Source organism: Pararge aegeria, chromosome Z, assembly GCF_905163445.1.
Source record: "Pararge aegeria chromosome Z, ilParAegt1.1, whole genome shotgun sequence".
NCBI classification, from domain to species: domain Eukaryota; kingdom Metazoa; phylum Arthropoda; class Insecta; order Lepidoptera; family Nymphalidae; genus Pararge; species Pararge aegeria.
In genome coordinates this window covers 17702175-17718552 of record NC_053208.1, presented here as the reverse complement: position 1 = coordinate 17718552, position 16378 = coordinate 17702175, and the positions used below count along the sequence as shown (strand labels likewise).

Genomic DNA, 16378 nt, shown 5'->3' with positions numbered 1-16378 from the left:
CGGACGAAGTTGCGGGCAAAAGCTGGTTTATACTATAAACTAGGACTTTACTATTTTGTTTATACAGAGAAAATGCCTGACGCATTTCGCTCCGTTGGGGGAACCGGAGTGGGACCCATTAAAATTTCTGGGTGTCCTACGACGGACCTATTACGTTCACAGCACACTCGCCAAAAGTCTAACGGTACCTTAATGTGGTCATATTTATCCAAATTTTCAAGTGATAGTGCATATCGCCGAGTCATTTTGGCAAATTTAGATTTTATAATATGCATGGAACTCCCAACGGCCCATGCAATAGATTTCCGGTAGGGCTTTCGTAAATGATATATCCTTTCCACGGTTCTGGTCGCATCCATCACCAATTCCTTGTTCAGATAGAGAAGTTTATGTTTTTTATGTTTCAGTCTTACATAGTTCTTACGTATCCGAATTCGGTTTTATGATGTAAATGTACAAGTTAATACACATCTACAATACATCTTCTTTATTTTATAAAAGCAAGTAGGCTCCTCTCCTATGCAATTATGGATTCTTGCTAAACTTAAAAGATTGTTATGAATACCAGATACACAAATCTGCACGATGCAATTTTTATTTACCTGGCATGCAAACAGGACCGTATTATTAAGAATCCACTGTCCGTCCGTTCATCTGTCTGTGAGCGGACAGAAATAAAATAAAGGGAGATAGAAAAAGGAGAAACACTTTATTGCACAAATAACATATAATATAGAAAAAGAAACAGTAAGGAGTATACAGGAAACAATATAGACATGCAACGGCTGTAAGCAATCTCTTACAGGCAACCTTTGTAGAGAGGAGTTACAGCAAGAGAACAGGGAGAGATAGAGAGAGAGAGAGAGAGAGTTGCAAATTTTTAAATGATATTATATTTTTGCTGTGTTTTGCATTATATAATAATGGTATTTTAATACTATGTAACCTACCTAGTGTTTTAATTTGCATCTTGGTAAAGAAACTTTCATGATTTTAAATCCAATTAACCAATTTAATTTCATTTTATAATCAGTGTCATATAGATCTTCTAAAATACGTAGGTTCGTTATTATTCTATCAAAGTTTTGTATTTGTAGTACATAGATAGTAGGTATAGGAAAGGGCGCTACCCTGTGTACGCGTACTCGTATGTCTCGCGTTAATCGAATTCTTTGCATTACGTAGGTACCGGAAGTGATACCAACGGATCACTTGTATATACCTTGTCATGCTTATCTATAAAATAAAGCCTCTACGACTGTAGGCCCAATGGGGTACCATTTTTTTTTCTATTATTAACAAAAATAGTTTAATAAATACACTACACCATCCTCAGAAATGAAACAGTTTAGGTATTTAAGGACAGCGAAGAAATGAAGAATTGCGTGTTTTAAATATTTTGTATAAATAGATTTTTAGGTTACAATTACATAATAAAAGTCAATGATGTATTTTTAATCCCAATTTACAACCTCCAAATATCAGTAAAGATATCTTAGCAAAACATTTGTATCTTTAGTTTGCAGAAACTGTTCCTCCTGAGAATCTGAATCATCTGAATCTCATTTTGGTTAGTTAAATTGTTGGGCCCTAACTAGCAAGAATAAAAATAAACTTGATATTTTTACTTACAGCAAAATATGTAGATCCATAGAAATATTTTTAATGACATTAAGGCTTATTTAACTTAGCTCTTATCTTTAGTAACGGGAGATCTTAGTTCGGATCAGTAGTTATTTTCTATTATTTAAATTGAAATAAGTGGTCATAGAGAGATAATAATTGTAAAATAATAAATTTTATATTAGCTTAAATTAGGTAGGTACTTTTTACCTAATAACACAAAAAACCAATCAATTATTCTCGCCTGATTTTAGAGTTAATAAATTTTATGCGCAATAAACTTTCATCCATACCTTCTTACATAAAATTAGCAATAACTAGATATACCTATTTCAATGGGTAAAACTGTACAAAGAGTGGAAATACTTTTTGGTTTTTTCAATTTTATAGACAATAAATAAATATACTACGTCAATACACACATCGCCATGTAGCCCCACAGTAAGCGTAACTTGTGTTATGGGTACTAAGATGACTGATGAATATTTGTTTTATGAATAACATAAATACTTAGAATATACATATAAACACCCAGACACTGAAAAACATTCATGCTCATCACACATACATTTTCCAGTAGTGGGAATCGAAACCACGGCCTTGGGCTCAGAAAGCAGGGTCGCTGCCAACTGCGCCAATCGGCCGTCGAATAGAGATAGCCTTCTCGTATCTTCGTAATAAAACGTAATAAAAGCGCCACTGCACACAGTTTCGCAGGACTAATAGTGATCGTTATCAAAAAGATCATTCCTGCACGGTAATAAAAAAAAAAAATTACACTTCCTTACTTCACTTACAAGTTAGTTCTTGACTGCAATCTCGTCTAATGGTATGTGATGATCTAAGATCGAAGCAAGCTGATCTGTTAGGGAGTATGGCAGCTATATTTAGCCCATACTTACTCGTAATCGGTTTCTACGCGTACCGGAACGCTGAATCGCAAAATTGCCCATACCAGGAATAAACCGGGACCTCCAACTTAAAACCAAAGCGCTCACCGCTACGCCTGTGATGTGTCCAAAAATGTTACTTTAGCACAGTTTTTTTTTTTAAATCAGCAGATAAAGTTGCACCAATACGTCTAAGCGAGTGACCCACACTATACGTTTCTGAAAAAAAAAACTATGTATGGCGCGATATTCAAATAGGAAAATTTTAAACGTTTTCAGCAGTCGTAATTTTTTTTAACAAATGTAGGCAAAGATATTCGAAGATAAAAATTGTAAAATATCTGAAAAAACAGACATTGTTACCAATTAGTGGAACAGCTGTGCTGTTTAGTTGCTTTACCAACGGTTAATATTTTAGATGCAACGTATTTTATTTGAGCCATAGCCATAACATCAGTAGGTATACGTAGACAATATGATGTTAGGTGGGTGCGTACTTATCGTGTTAAATTGAATTGTTGAAATCCGTGGTTAGACGCTAGGGGTTGTGAGGAGGAATTGAGAGGGGCGGGCTGCTAAATGAGGTTTGTGCCGCCCCTTTTGCATGTATCCGTCCCTTTCTGGCAGGATGGTATTGATTTGGGTTTCCACTTCCTTTGTGCGTTGAAGCGAGCTTTGCTGTTCACTATGCTGTAATGAAACATAATATTATCGACACGTAGATAGATATCATATCGAAAAGATTGAGTCCTGGCAAATAATCAATTCATCAGGATCCACCTCTTGCCGGTCCACCACAGAGCACGGGTCTCAGAATGAGGAAGGTTTAGGCTACCACGCTGACTCAGCGCGGATTGGTACACTTCACACTTTGAGAACGTTATGGAGAACTCTCAGGCATGCAGGTTTCCTCACGATATTTTCCTTCACTGGTTGGGCCTAGCGGTTAGAGTTTCGGACTCCCTTTCGGGTTACCCGCTGAGGTCGATCCCCGGCTGGCACATCTAAGTTTTTTGAGTTGTCCGTTTTTAATAATAAACGGTAAATCAATTCTTTCTTACATCAAGCTAAAAGCAGTACCTACCTACCGAAGATCCAGTAGTCGACAATTCATTGGACAATGATTTTTTCTTAACCTCACGTGTCAAGTGACAGTCTCATCAGACTTTTACTTGTGGGTACAAGCTGCTGGTAAAATTTCCAGGAAATTTAAAGATATAGCACACCAAATAATAAACCTCGTTTTTGACCCAAGCTTTTCTGCCTGAGTTTTGAAACACACAAATGGCGAACCATTACGCTAGTTCAGGAAAATGACTACGTTTTTGCTTTAGGTAGGCAAACCACAATTTGAAAGTAAAATTTTAATAAGACAATTTAAATTCATAAATTCAGCGAGCGCTCTTCCTGAGCTTCTAAAATTCAATGCCCATCCATGTTCATGAATCATGTGATACCCGCTTTAAGTACAAACGGCGGCCTCAAGCCCTCAACCGGCGGCGGCCGGCGGCCTTCGTGAATCTACAGATATACCCGCCTCTAAAGAGCGATCCGCCATTTACATTTTAATTAAAGCCTAAGGGGTTGCACCGGATAATTTCAGAGTGGATTAATTGTGTTCACGGTTACACATAGAGCGTTCGGCTGTGTTCACACCGAGAGACGCGATGGGCATATTTGGCGAACCCTTCGGCATATTTCACAACGGTAAACCGTCGGCTTCTTGGCCACAGCTCACACCAAAGCGTCCAAACTGCTTCAACGATGGCTTTCTTTCTTCTTGCGACTTACTTGCTACCAACAAGCCTCTTGATCAAACCGATATTATGATTGGCCACTCGCAAGATTCAAACTTGGAAGTTGGAGATATTAGTTTGACCTATCTCTTTAGAGATAAAAGAGTTCGGTTCCTACCGGGACATTAAAGGCTGCCATTCACGGACACTCGAGTTAGCTTTCCACATCAATGGACGACGTTTAAATTCTTACCACACTCGCGATTCCTGCTTAGCGTGACCGAAGTCCACATTTTTGACTGGTCACAAGAACTCAAAATGGAGATGCCCCAAAATCCACGTGGTTTTTGTACATACAGACAGACAGGTCAATGTATTATTTTAGAGCCAAATGGATTGATGAAATAGGGATCTTAATAGGGTGAAGTTTTGATAATACATTAATAAAAACTTCAGCCTAATAAGGACATTGATAAGGACATGTAACATAGGCATAGATACCAACCATTAAAATCGACGGTTTCAAATTTTAAAAAAAACTATGGAGATCGAGGTCATAGGTTCGAATCCTGGTTCGGGCAAAAACTTGTAACGAACTTCGTGATTTTGTAAGAGATTTGTAAGTACCAGCCCGGATGAAGGACGTTGGAATTGATGACCCCCGTGCCTCAGTGAGCACGTTAAGCCTTGAGTCCTTGTTACTACCTAACTTGTGCAAATAACACAAGTTAGTAACCGGGAAAGTTGATTAAGCCCATCAACCCGCCTTGCAGCAGGGTGGTAGGTCTATGCTCTGAAATGCTTTCTTCACATGAAAGAGAAGGCCTCTGCAGAAAAGGACGTCAATAGGCTGAGGATGGATTTTGTCAAACGTCAAATACCTACAAAAAAATGTGCCCAAATGCATAAGGATAATATAGAATAAAATAATTACATAAAATAACAAAGTTTTCTCTATTCTAAGATAAAACCACCAGTCTCCAATCAAAATAAATAAATCGATTAAAATGAAGTCTTATAAAATAGGTTCTAAGAGGAAGGAGGATTGCCAATTCAAACATTTACTTTGTTATATAACCAAACGACGATATACCTATCTGGCTACCTGCCTCTACAACATCCGGCGACGGCGACAAGCTGTCTGCCGCTCGATGAGAAAAAATCATCAGCGGAACCACCTAAGCTTTGAAGAAAACTAATGTCATCCTTAAAACAATACATTAAAACATACACAAAATACAGGAATTTAAACTTTATTTTTACAGGCATAGCTCATTCCTACGATTCCTCGGTTAGTTGTAAACGTAGTGTAATTTATGGGTAATAGGCGAGTCATGGGCGGACATTAGCGTTTCAAATATCACAAGTCATTAATAAAGGCTCATCAGTTGTTTTTTTTTTCTATACTAAATTTAGATATTTGACATTCGATTTTGTATCTTGAGTTTGAACACAAAAGATTGAAACTACAGGGATAAAGTCCGAACTTTTTACCCCTAAAATATCTCATCGTTTTGCTCATTTGATGATAAATGATCCATTTGATCCGGGAAAAGATATCGCCTGACCGGATCTGTAAAATAGATGTTAGGATCTGCTATAATCTGTGTCAACAAACAATCATATCGACTACCTACTACAAAGCTACCGACTTACTACCGACCTCTTGCAGTTTACCTTACCTAATACTTTCGATCCCGAGTACAAAGTATGACTGATAATTCCAACATGTGTGGCCTGGCAGCAAAGCATTAGTTGATAGTAAGTGGATGAGTGAACGACTTTGGAAGTTTTAATAGTAATAATTGACGGACCAAGTATTTTATCCACCTGACGTTAAGTGGAAAACCACGGCATGTAAACAGAGGGTATGCAAGGACACTTGCAACAAAATGCCGTTCTGTGCCTATCATTACACCGGCAACTACGTCTTTCAGACCGGAATTTCACAGCTCTTCAACCAGAGATTACAACATTGATGCTTGGCAGCTGAAATGAACATGGCGATAGTAGGTACTGACCCAGACAAACTCTGTCACGAAAATCACTAAGTGTCGACATCATATTGTTAGTTGTAAACTCGAATGCAGTGAAAGTGAGTAAAGAAAATTTTCGCAATTCTAGGATGTTACTTACGCAAAATAGTATAATTTGTAATGCGAAATAGACAAAGCTTCTTGGACTTTTTTCAGCTACAACAGGAATCCAGATCCTAAAAATAGTGTCACGTTTCCCGCTAAAGATAAAATAAATACTAGGTACCCGTTAAATTAAGATAAGTACGAGTACCTAAAACTAACAACGAATAGGGATGCTGATCAATGATCTTGAGCCTGTAATCTTCTTCAGTAATATTTTTATTGTCTTTTCATCTCATTATTTTTCGTCACGATTGATATGAACCAAATTATGTTCATTTCGGTAACACTTTCACACTATTTATTATATTTTTACGCAAGAACTTAGAAGAGGCGTACCTATGTTGAGGGTGTTTTCCGTCTCGTTTAACAATCGACTAGGTAGGTAGTTATTGCATTAAAGTGTTGAATTCATTTGCGTTTGCTAACAATTATTGAGAAAGAATAACTATACAGGGATTCCTCATAGGCATAATGTTTTGCTACGCTTTTTACAATGATTATAACATTCCTTTGACCTGACCTGCCAATCGACGGAAGGAGCGGCTGCTTTAGCGTTAGTTATTTAAAGTACCTAGTACCTATTCACCTATTAAAAAAAAAGTTGACGTAGGATTTGTTTCGATTGGTTTTGATGCTACTAATGCTATATAAATCTAAGAACAATGAATAATAAATAGTCACAGAGTACTTTAATTTTTTTTACTAGTGTTATTCATTGATTACATAATATGTTACTACTACTATTTAATAATTTTGCGGGTACTGTGTGTCTAATGGTGTGTGTGGGTTAGGATTGAATACTTTTGATGCTACTATTGCCATCTAGATAGTGTTACTGACAACTTTGAGCCGCCTACTGTGTATTTTTGGAACGTCATGTCTGATGCAACTCAGCATGTCTTACATTGAGATTCACCGCATGAAATCAAGATGGCACCACTTTTTGGAGCTACTTAATGTACCCATAAATTATAGTTTTATTTAATTTTCATTTATAATTATAATGATAATATTTATTCTCAAATATAAATCCAGTTTACAATCAATACCAAGTCTTGGTCTTAGCTGCCCACTGTCAATATTTATATTATTTACAATGTAAATAGCATCGATATAAAGTCGTTATAGACAATAATATTGAAAGTGGGCAGCTAAGACGAAGTGGCAGAAGTGTTTCAGTATGTTATATATAGATATTTTTGTTTTAATACGTACCACACACAGGCAATATTATTATCAATATTATGCAGAATAATAAATATTGACAATGATATTAAGGTGTGTGCCTCAGCCTTTGTCTGCAAGTCACGTCAGTCAGTTAAGTGATAATTCAGTCAAAAATGATATCTGGATCGCTCTTTTCGACCCAAATATCTATTATTAAAAGTACTAGGCTAATGGTTTGTGTCCTCTTTGATGTGGATTTTTATACTCATTGGTGTAAATTATTTATCTGTGGTAATTATTACTATACTAATCAAAATTGAAAGTTGAAACTCTAATTTGCTTGAAACTTGAGAATTAGAGATGGTTCTACATAAGAAATGTAAATGTTAAAAACTTGCTTACTTTGACTAAAAATTGATCTGATAAAGGGTTAAGTGGACAAAATGTCTCATTTGGTTTCAACTGTAAACAGTCTTCGTCCAGATATGTTGGACTTCCTTACTAAAATGCCCTTAGCGCTTTTGTTTACACTTTCTTCGTAGCCGTTGCCAACCATATTATCTGAATAATTTTGTATTCATCTTGTTTGAGGTTCTGAATAACAGATAGTAATTAGTTTAAGGGCTTTTAAGTAATAAATAACCAGCGAATCATTCATAATGAGGACGGTTCCTAAATGGGTAAATAAAATTCATGAAGCCGATAAAATTGAATTCTCCAGGTAAGGTATTTAATATTAACTAGGGGTTCGCCTCAAACTACAACTAGTGAAAGCAAAAAGTTTTTCCTTTTATAGGTAGGTATACATTAAAGGAAAAGCTTAAATTTGGGAAGCTCAGGTATCCATACAATCGCGGAAAGCCTACACATCCGCGTTAAATTTAGTTTTTTAAACATTAATGTTTCAAAAAATTCAGATCTAAAGAAATTACATCCGGGCACTGCATGCAGTGTACTTTTTAGCCTGAGAATACATAAGGATCCCATTAGATTTTTTTAATCTCCAAACAAATATGAATGAAGTTTCAGGCTTTGCAATCAATATCCTTTTTCTTAGCATGTCATTGTAAACTAATGTAATCATTAATAAACTTGATTGGAAGGTAGATTCTGCCCAGATTAAGCTGTCAAGAAATTTAGTATTTGTTCTTTTCCATCATTCATATTTATTCTGAAAACTAAAATTGAAGTTAACTGCTTCCAACCAACTTTGCAATTAAGAAATTCATCAATTTTACAGTACACTGTCCACAAAGCAGGGCTAAGAAATTATTTGGAAATTGAGAAATCTGCAATACAATGACCTCAGGGTAATATAATTATATAAATGTAATATTTTTCAGTGTGCACACAATATGCTTCAGTCCAGATGGTACCCAACTAATAGTTGGTGCTGGGGAGAAGGTTATGGTATATGACCCAAGAGATGGTGCTCTTCTTCAACTCCTCCAAGCTCATAAAGGACCAGTTTATGCAGTTGCATATTGTAAAGATGGGAAGAAGTTTGCCAGTGGAAGTGCTGACAAAAATGTTATTATATGGACCTCTAAGATGGAGGGTATTCTTAAATATTCGTAAGTACAAACTACACACTTGTAATATATATTTAGACTAGTGGACCCCAGCGCTATCTGTCGGGTTAATTTGTGAATCTAAACCATCCAGGGTGCCACCCAAACATATACCAAACAATTCATTCGAATCTGTCCAGTCGTCTAGGAGTTCAGTGACAAACATACGCACACAAGAAAAAAAATATAAAGATTCATTGAAATGTCACATGAAACAAAACACTTGTGCAGCTCACATCCTTAATAATATGATGAACTTAGTACTATTACCTTATTTATAAACATGGTGGCTTTGAAGTAGTTAGACAGTTTCATATCACATTTGGACATTAGCAAGTTGCTGTCAGTTGAAGTGTGTCAAAACACTGGATAAATATTCTGATGTTGAACCACATTTATAAATATGGTTTAATCATACCATTAACAAGTCATTAAATTAGGTAATTTGGTAATAACTTAGGCACTTAAAACTGTTCTTCACAAACTTTGATAACAATATACAGACAGATAAGAATAATTCTTTATAAAGATAAAGATTTTATTCTTTAGAACGTAGCTGGTGCTTTAGGGATGACAGGACTCCTGCACTTCAACTGAGTTGATTTCTGATGTAGGAGCAGTTGTGTGTACGTGCACCTTACACACTTAGCTGGTAGATTTTTTTTTATAATAAATATACTACAACAATACAGTACTCAATACAATAATCCCAAAATAAGCATAGCTTGTGTTATGGGTACTAAGATAACTGATGAATAATTTTATAAATAATAAACTAGATACTTATAATATATAGATAAACATCCAGACACTGAAAAACATTCATGTTCATAACACAAACATTGCCCATTTGTGGGAATCGTGGCCTTGGACTCTGAAAGCAGAAGCCCAATGCGCCAATCGGCCGTCTAAATGAATAAGATATAAAACTGAGAAATTCCCATTAAAAGGTATAAAAACTTAAGGGTAGGCTTTGTGTAACTGATTCAATGACTATCCTTTAGTTTTTTTAAACTCGAACTGGAGTTTTTTTTTTTGGTTCTATCATCTGCTTCCTTTGTGCAAATCATGTATGCAAACCACTGGCTGAGAGCTAGAACTTCCGTAACCAACTCTCATAAACAGTAGGAACAATTAAAAGATTATCAGCCAGGCAACCCTCAACCGCTTCGTTGTTCAAAACTAGATTTATTAAATTTATACTTATGTCTTATAATTATGCTGTCCTTTTTTACAGTCACAGTGAAGCAATTCAGTGTTTGGCTTACAATCCTGTGTCATATCACTTGGCATCGTGTGCTCTTTCGGACTTTGCTTTTTGGTCAGCTGATGTAAAGGCAGTGCAGAAGTATAGAGTATCAGGCCGCATTACGTGCTGTGCATGGGATCATGTAGGGCAGCATTTAGCTATTGGCCTGGCAAATGGAGCGGTTTCTATTCGGAGTAAGGTAAGGCAAAGTAAATTTTATTAAAGGTTTGTGAGTTCCCACTACAGATGGTCAGATGACAGTAATGTCAATGGCAATTGTAATATAATCAACCCACATTCAGTTAATAGTTGGTACTTGATGTTTTAACTCAGCATTGTATAGACACAGAGTTATTAATATATAATCTCTGAATGGCAGTTACCTATCAGAGATTATATGTTAACTATGTTTACATACAAGCAAAACTTTCTAGGTAAGATTAGCTAAATTTAGTAAAATAATATACATACTAAGTTTAACCACAGCATACAATGATTTTTAAAGGCAAATTAGTTCTATATATGTGACAGCTGTTTTAATTTGGCCAATATATATACTAAGAAAGCATTGTTGTGAAATTTAAAGGTTGGTTAGTAGAGATTTGAACTTTTTACAGAGGCCAGATTGGCCAGATAAAATTGCAATGGCCAGATTGTTGACATAATTATGTATTGTAATTATGTACCTACTAAATTGATATAAATTACATATAATATAATTATATATTCTTTCAGTTAGGTGATGAAATTCATAGAATAATTAGGGATGCTGCTGTGTGGGCCGTCACATTCTCAAAGTCGACACTTCTAGTGACAGATTGGAATGATACACTCTCTTTTTATAATGTTCTGGGTCAACAAGTTTTAAAAGAAAGATACATAGGTAAGCACAATCATATAACAGTCTATAAGTTTGTATCTAATTAGAGAGTGTAACAAAGATTTCAATTTATACTAAAATAAGTACAAGTAAACTGTTACAAGCTTAGTAAAAGAACTTTGTTAAAATTACTACTGTTGATTGATTTTACAAGCTTTATTAGGAGAAATGTTTTTATGGTTTTTTTTGTTTATTTAACTTGTTATTTGGTTTGGCATCCTCATATTCAAAATTTAGAAATTGTTTTGATGGACTTCTTTCACAGACAATATTTGCATTTATAACATTAGTAGAGAAATAGGGAAAGAGTAAAGGCGGCTGCTCTTGTTCTTCAGAATATTTACGTCTTCAAACTTTGCATTTCCAGGTTTGTCCGCTGTATCAATCTCTATACTTGGAGCGCTTGTTTTAGTCGGTGGAGTGGGTGGCTGGACTGTACTGACTTCTGAAGGTGTTTCTATTTTCACTACACCACTGGAGTGGGTCTGGTCTATTGCACCATCAAATACTCTAAATACTATGGTAAAATCATATTTTATGAATTACATATGTGTATTAAACTATTTATCTTCTTTCATACAATAATACTTTTCTTTATCATCTCTATGTATATCACTATTTGCTTTGCTTTAGAAAATTATCTTTAATTTGACACTGAGAATACAAACACGAAACTACGCAACATAGCGTTTGTATTTCGACAAATTGTGTGTATTTTTGTTTATTCTAAAGTTATTTAACAGTTTTACTAAGTTTGTTATTGCGAAATTGTTATTTTGGTGTTCTGTGGCATTTATAATCAGCTTAGCATTATTTAGTTGAAGTTTCTCTTCTTCTTTCTTTTAACCAAAGTAAACAAAAAAAAATAATACGTCATGAAATTTTACTAGCAGTAATTGTATTTTTGTTTACATTGTATTTTGATTAACTTTATTCATTTCTGTTTCTTTATTTGAATAATAATTTTTGTGGTCAGTTGTGTGTGTGTGGTGATTTAATTTAATTTTACCTCCTTGCGATGCATTAGCAACTATAATTCTCTAGTATGTAACTAAACGTTTTTTTAATACGGTTCAAACGTTTTTTATACTTTCCCGGTGTGCGCTGGTCATAAGCTAATTGCAATATTACCAACTTTTTATGGTTTTGGATATTTAGGAAACCGTAATTTTGAAAAAAAAGTTTTGTTGTAAGCCAACTCATCTCCCAGCTGTACCCTCTGACAAATAGCTTGAAACAATCCGTCGATCTCATTTATGTTCCATGCTTATTAGTTGTTTTACTACTTCTCTTAACTGTAGATAAGGATAGCACTACTAAGTTTAATCTGCTATCTCAAGATATTTTTATTAAAATAATTTATCAACCTCGGACGTAAGGCCATATGTAAACCTATGTGGTCTACAAAGCTATTATACAAAAGATGTAGTATCCCATTCCTTGGTTGCATATACTAGTAGAAAAACTTTGTTGTGAATGACTGACCAAGAATACTCTCAGCAAACATTTTTCTCTACTAATATTTTTAATACAAAAGTGTGTTTCTAGGTGTATCCTCAGTAATATGGCAATGAATTGTTGGTTTTGTTTCTCATTATCGTATGCTATGTTACGCTATGCTACATTTATCCCGAAAAACTTGCTTTATGCGAAAGTGAGCTTGTTAGTTTTTTCTCGTTCATTCTGCTTCGAATTTATAATGCTTATTTCTGCCGTTGATCAGCATTGTTGCAATCTGTGTTCGTGTCTGAAGGGCGTGGTTGCCGGTGTTAATACAGGCATATGAGGCTTGACAGGTTGATGGACACAGGCTGGCAAGTTGCAGGTCGTGTTCTTTGCACGCCCTGCGAAGTGTTTCTCAGTTTAAAGGCGATTATTTTCCACTTCCGATGGTTTACCACCAGGTGGTTCATCTGCTTAGTCCGCCAATGTATACTATACATAAATAGTAGGAAAGTGGGAAAAAGACACGCGAAACAGAACTGCTTGTTGCAACCTAGGCTTGTTGTAAACTAGGGTTACTATTATTGAAGTAAAACTTCTTTAGGCGCTACTAGGGAGTAACTCAGATTTTTTTCTGACGGAAGTAACGCTTACGTCTGTGTAGTGTCCGCTATTTAAAAATAATAATTTGGATTGGTCGTGAGTAGATATCATATACTCAACGCTTCTTGACTTATACGCCAGTTAGTGGCAAATATAATCAAATATCAGTAAATAGCTAAGTGAATAAAAATTCAACAGTTTAAAATAAAACCAATTTAAATTAATACTTGTTTATTTATTACTTTTTTTAATAAATAAAATATTAATACATTTTCTGACAATTGCGACATTCTATAATATTCAATGACAAGGTTATATTGACATGTGCTGATCTAACCTTCAATTTGCTATTCTCAATTATGCTATTTCACGAATGAAAATATTTATAAAATGTTAAAGTGATATTAATGATGATAGAATATAAAATGAAATGGCGAGGTCCCAGGAACATTTTACTCTTTCATCAATAAATAATAATAAAAGTTTTACTTCTATCGCACGTAAAGATTACACGCACACACTTTTTTGTTTCAGGCTGTAGCGTGCCAAGACGGGACTCTATGGTGCTTTCAGATAGTGTTTAGCACAGTTCACGGTTTGTACCGGGAGCGTTACGCGTACAGGGAGAATATGACTGACGTCATCATTCATCATTTGGTCACCGGGAAGAAAGCTAAAATTAAATGTCACGACAGAGTGCAGAAGATAGCCATCTTTAAGCATCGCCTAGCAGTAAGTTATATTCGTTAGAAAAGGTATTATTTTAATTGCTTAAAACGCACGTAGCTTAGAAAAGTTCGAGGTGCGTGTTGGGATTCTAACTCGGCACCCCGGAGGTGAAGTCGAAGTCCTACCTCCTGGGCTATCACCGCTTCTACTTTTCGTATACAACAAAGGAATCTAGCGCATTTAGTTGATGAGTTAGTTTTACAAATGACTTCATACCGTGTTACGTCAGCGCACGAAAACATCGTGAAAAAACCTGCATGTCTGAGAGTTCTCCACGATGTTCTCAAAAGTGTGTGGAGTTCACCATCATATTTCCCGAGCGGTTGAAACTATTTTGATTTTGTTTTTTTGTTTGAAAGGTGTATTGTATTAATCGGTAGTGTTCTTAGTTTCTGTTTGATGAAAATCGGTCCGAGAATGCCGCCGCCACAAAATGGCGAATTATATTGGTTTTTCACAACTCCTTCAATATTGGTATTAAATGAAAGGCTTGACTAGTAAAATCATCATCATCGTCATATCATCACATTACCGGCCGGTCCGGCCTCCCAAAATGAGAATCGGTTAAGGCCGTAGTCTACATTACTGGCCCAGTGCAGTTTGTTCAGTTCAATTTAAACTATATTGGAAATAGGGAGTTTCGTTTTTTTCATCTTTATTTTATTTCTTTTCCTTTTACGACCCGGTTTTCTGTGTCCAAGGACGTGGGTTCGATTCCCACAACTGGAAAATGTTTTTGTGATAAACATTAATATTTTTCAGTGTCTGGGTGTTTATCTGCATTTTATAAGTAATTATGTACATATATTAAATAAAAAATTTCATCAGTCGTCCTAGTTCCAATAACACATGCTATGCTTACTTTAGGGTTACACGGCTATGTATGTGTTGTCTTAGTATATTTATTTATTATTATTTATTTAAATCTAATTTGCCAGGTCCAGCTACCAGAACGTGTGGTGGTATATGAGCAGGCTGATCAACATGGCATGGTTTACAGAGTGAAGGAGAAGATTGTACAGCCAAATGAGTGTTCACTTTTAGTAGCCACAAGTGAAGCGTTGCTGCTGTGTCAGGTAAGAAGAAGTGAAATGTAATTGTATGTAAATTGTATTTGTAAAACAAATGAGGTTGATTATTAATTAATCTATAAAAGTGCTCGAACAGTGATAATTTTTTTATGAAATTATCAATTTATATTTCAGGACACAGACCTTGCAATTATTGGCGCAAAGATCCCAAAGTCCTGGACAGTTCCAACACCCATACGTTACGTCAAAGTTACCACACTACACTCGCGGGAGGTTTTACTTCTAGGACTGATGAACGGACAAGTAAGTAATAATAAATAATAATAAATATACTACGACAATACACACATCGCCATCTAGCCCCAAAGTAAGCGTAGCTTGTGTAATAATCTATTTGTATAGTAATTCGTCCAAGAACATTAATTGGTATCAAACTAAATGACTGCAAACTTAGACATGAAAATAAAAAGAAAAGAAAATATGAAAGAAGGTTCGGGTACGATCCGCCGGAAATCGGCTTTAAATCGTAGGTCGTAAGCTTGCCATTTCATGTATTGTATCACTACAATCATACATGGTAAAAGAGAAGTTTATTTACTTTATTTGTTTATGTGTTCACAACAAAGAATTAAGGCAAAAAACAGAAAAACAACAAGTTGGACACAACCGGCGACATTATCGCTTAGCAGCGATCTCTACCAGGCGACCTTAGGATTAGGAAAATAAAAATAAAACAGAATGGCGGTTAATATTGTTATTAAAGAGATACATACGAATAATTACATAATACAAATATATAAACAAAATTAAATTAAATTAATAGTGAATATAGAAGCATATAAATTAATATATATATTTTCATCATATGACGGCCCACTTCTTGTTTTGAAGCTCATTCATGCTTTGAAGTGGGCCGGTAATGGGGTAAAGCTGGTAAAGCTCTCAGAATGAGAAGGGTTTAAACGATGTTTTCCACCGTTTAAGCATGTGATATTTTAATTGCTTTAATTCAAAAACGCTCATATTTCCTATAGTTTGGGATGCGAGCCGAGGATCGTACTCGGTCCCGCCGAAGAAATATGTATGGTCTTGAACATACCATAAATATTTAAATATGAGTATATTGACTTTATGGTGAAGAGTAATATCCTTTTACAATATTTATTGAGTGTTTATATATAATGTATGAAATATGGACAATAATTATAAAAAAAACTAAATTTATTTATTTCAAGTTGGCCGGTTCTAGAGTCACTAGACTCTAAAACCGGCTCGTGTAGTAACTACGATTGAAACTTAGGTAAAGGTTGATCTT

The 16378-nt window shown here is 35.2% G+C and overlaps 1 protein-coding gene across 3 annotated transcripts in view; it reads left to right on the top strand.

The window, feature by feature from the left end:
* The first annotated feature begins 7894 nt into the window (after window positions 1–7894).
* Window positions 7895–16378, top strand: part of LOC120636168 (intraflagellar transport protein 122 homolog) — a 33989-nt gene continuing 25505 nt past the window's right edge. For all 3 annotated transcript variants that reach the window (XM_039907506.1, XM_039907507.1, XM_039907505.1), the window contains exons 1-8: window positions 7895–8278; window positions 8901–9131; window positions 10366–10576; window positions 11113–11260; window positions 11625–11779; window positions 13838–14035; window positions 14971–15108; window positions 15238–15366. In XM_039907506.1, coding sequence (XP_039763440.1) covers window positions 8217–8278; window positions 8901–9131; window positions 10366–10576; window positions 11113–11260; window positions 11625–11779; window positions 13838–14035; window positions 14971–15108; window positions 15238–15366 — 1272 coding nt within the window. In that variant the 5' untranslated portion in view covers window positions 7895–8216. The remainder of the gene's footprint in view (window positions 8279–8900; window positions 9132–10365; window positions 10577–11112; window positions 11261–11624; window positions 11780–13837; window positions 14036–14970; window positions 15109–15237; window positions 15367–16378) is intronic.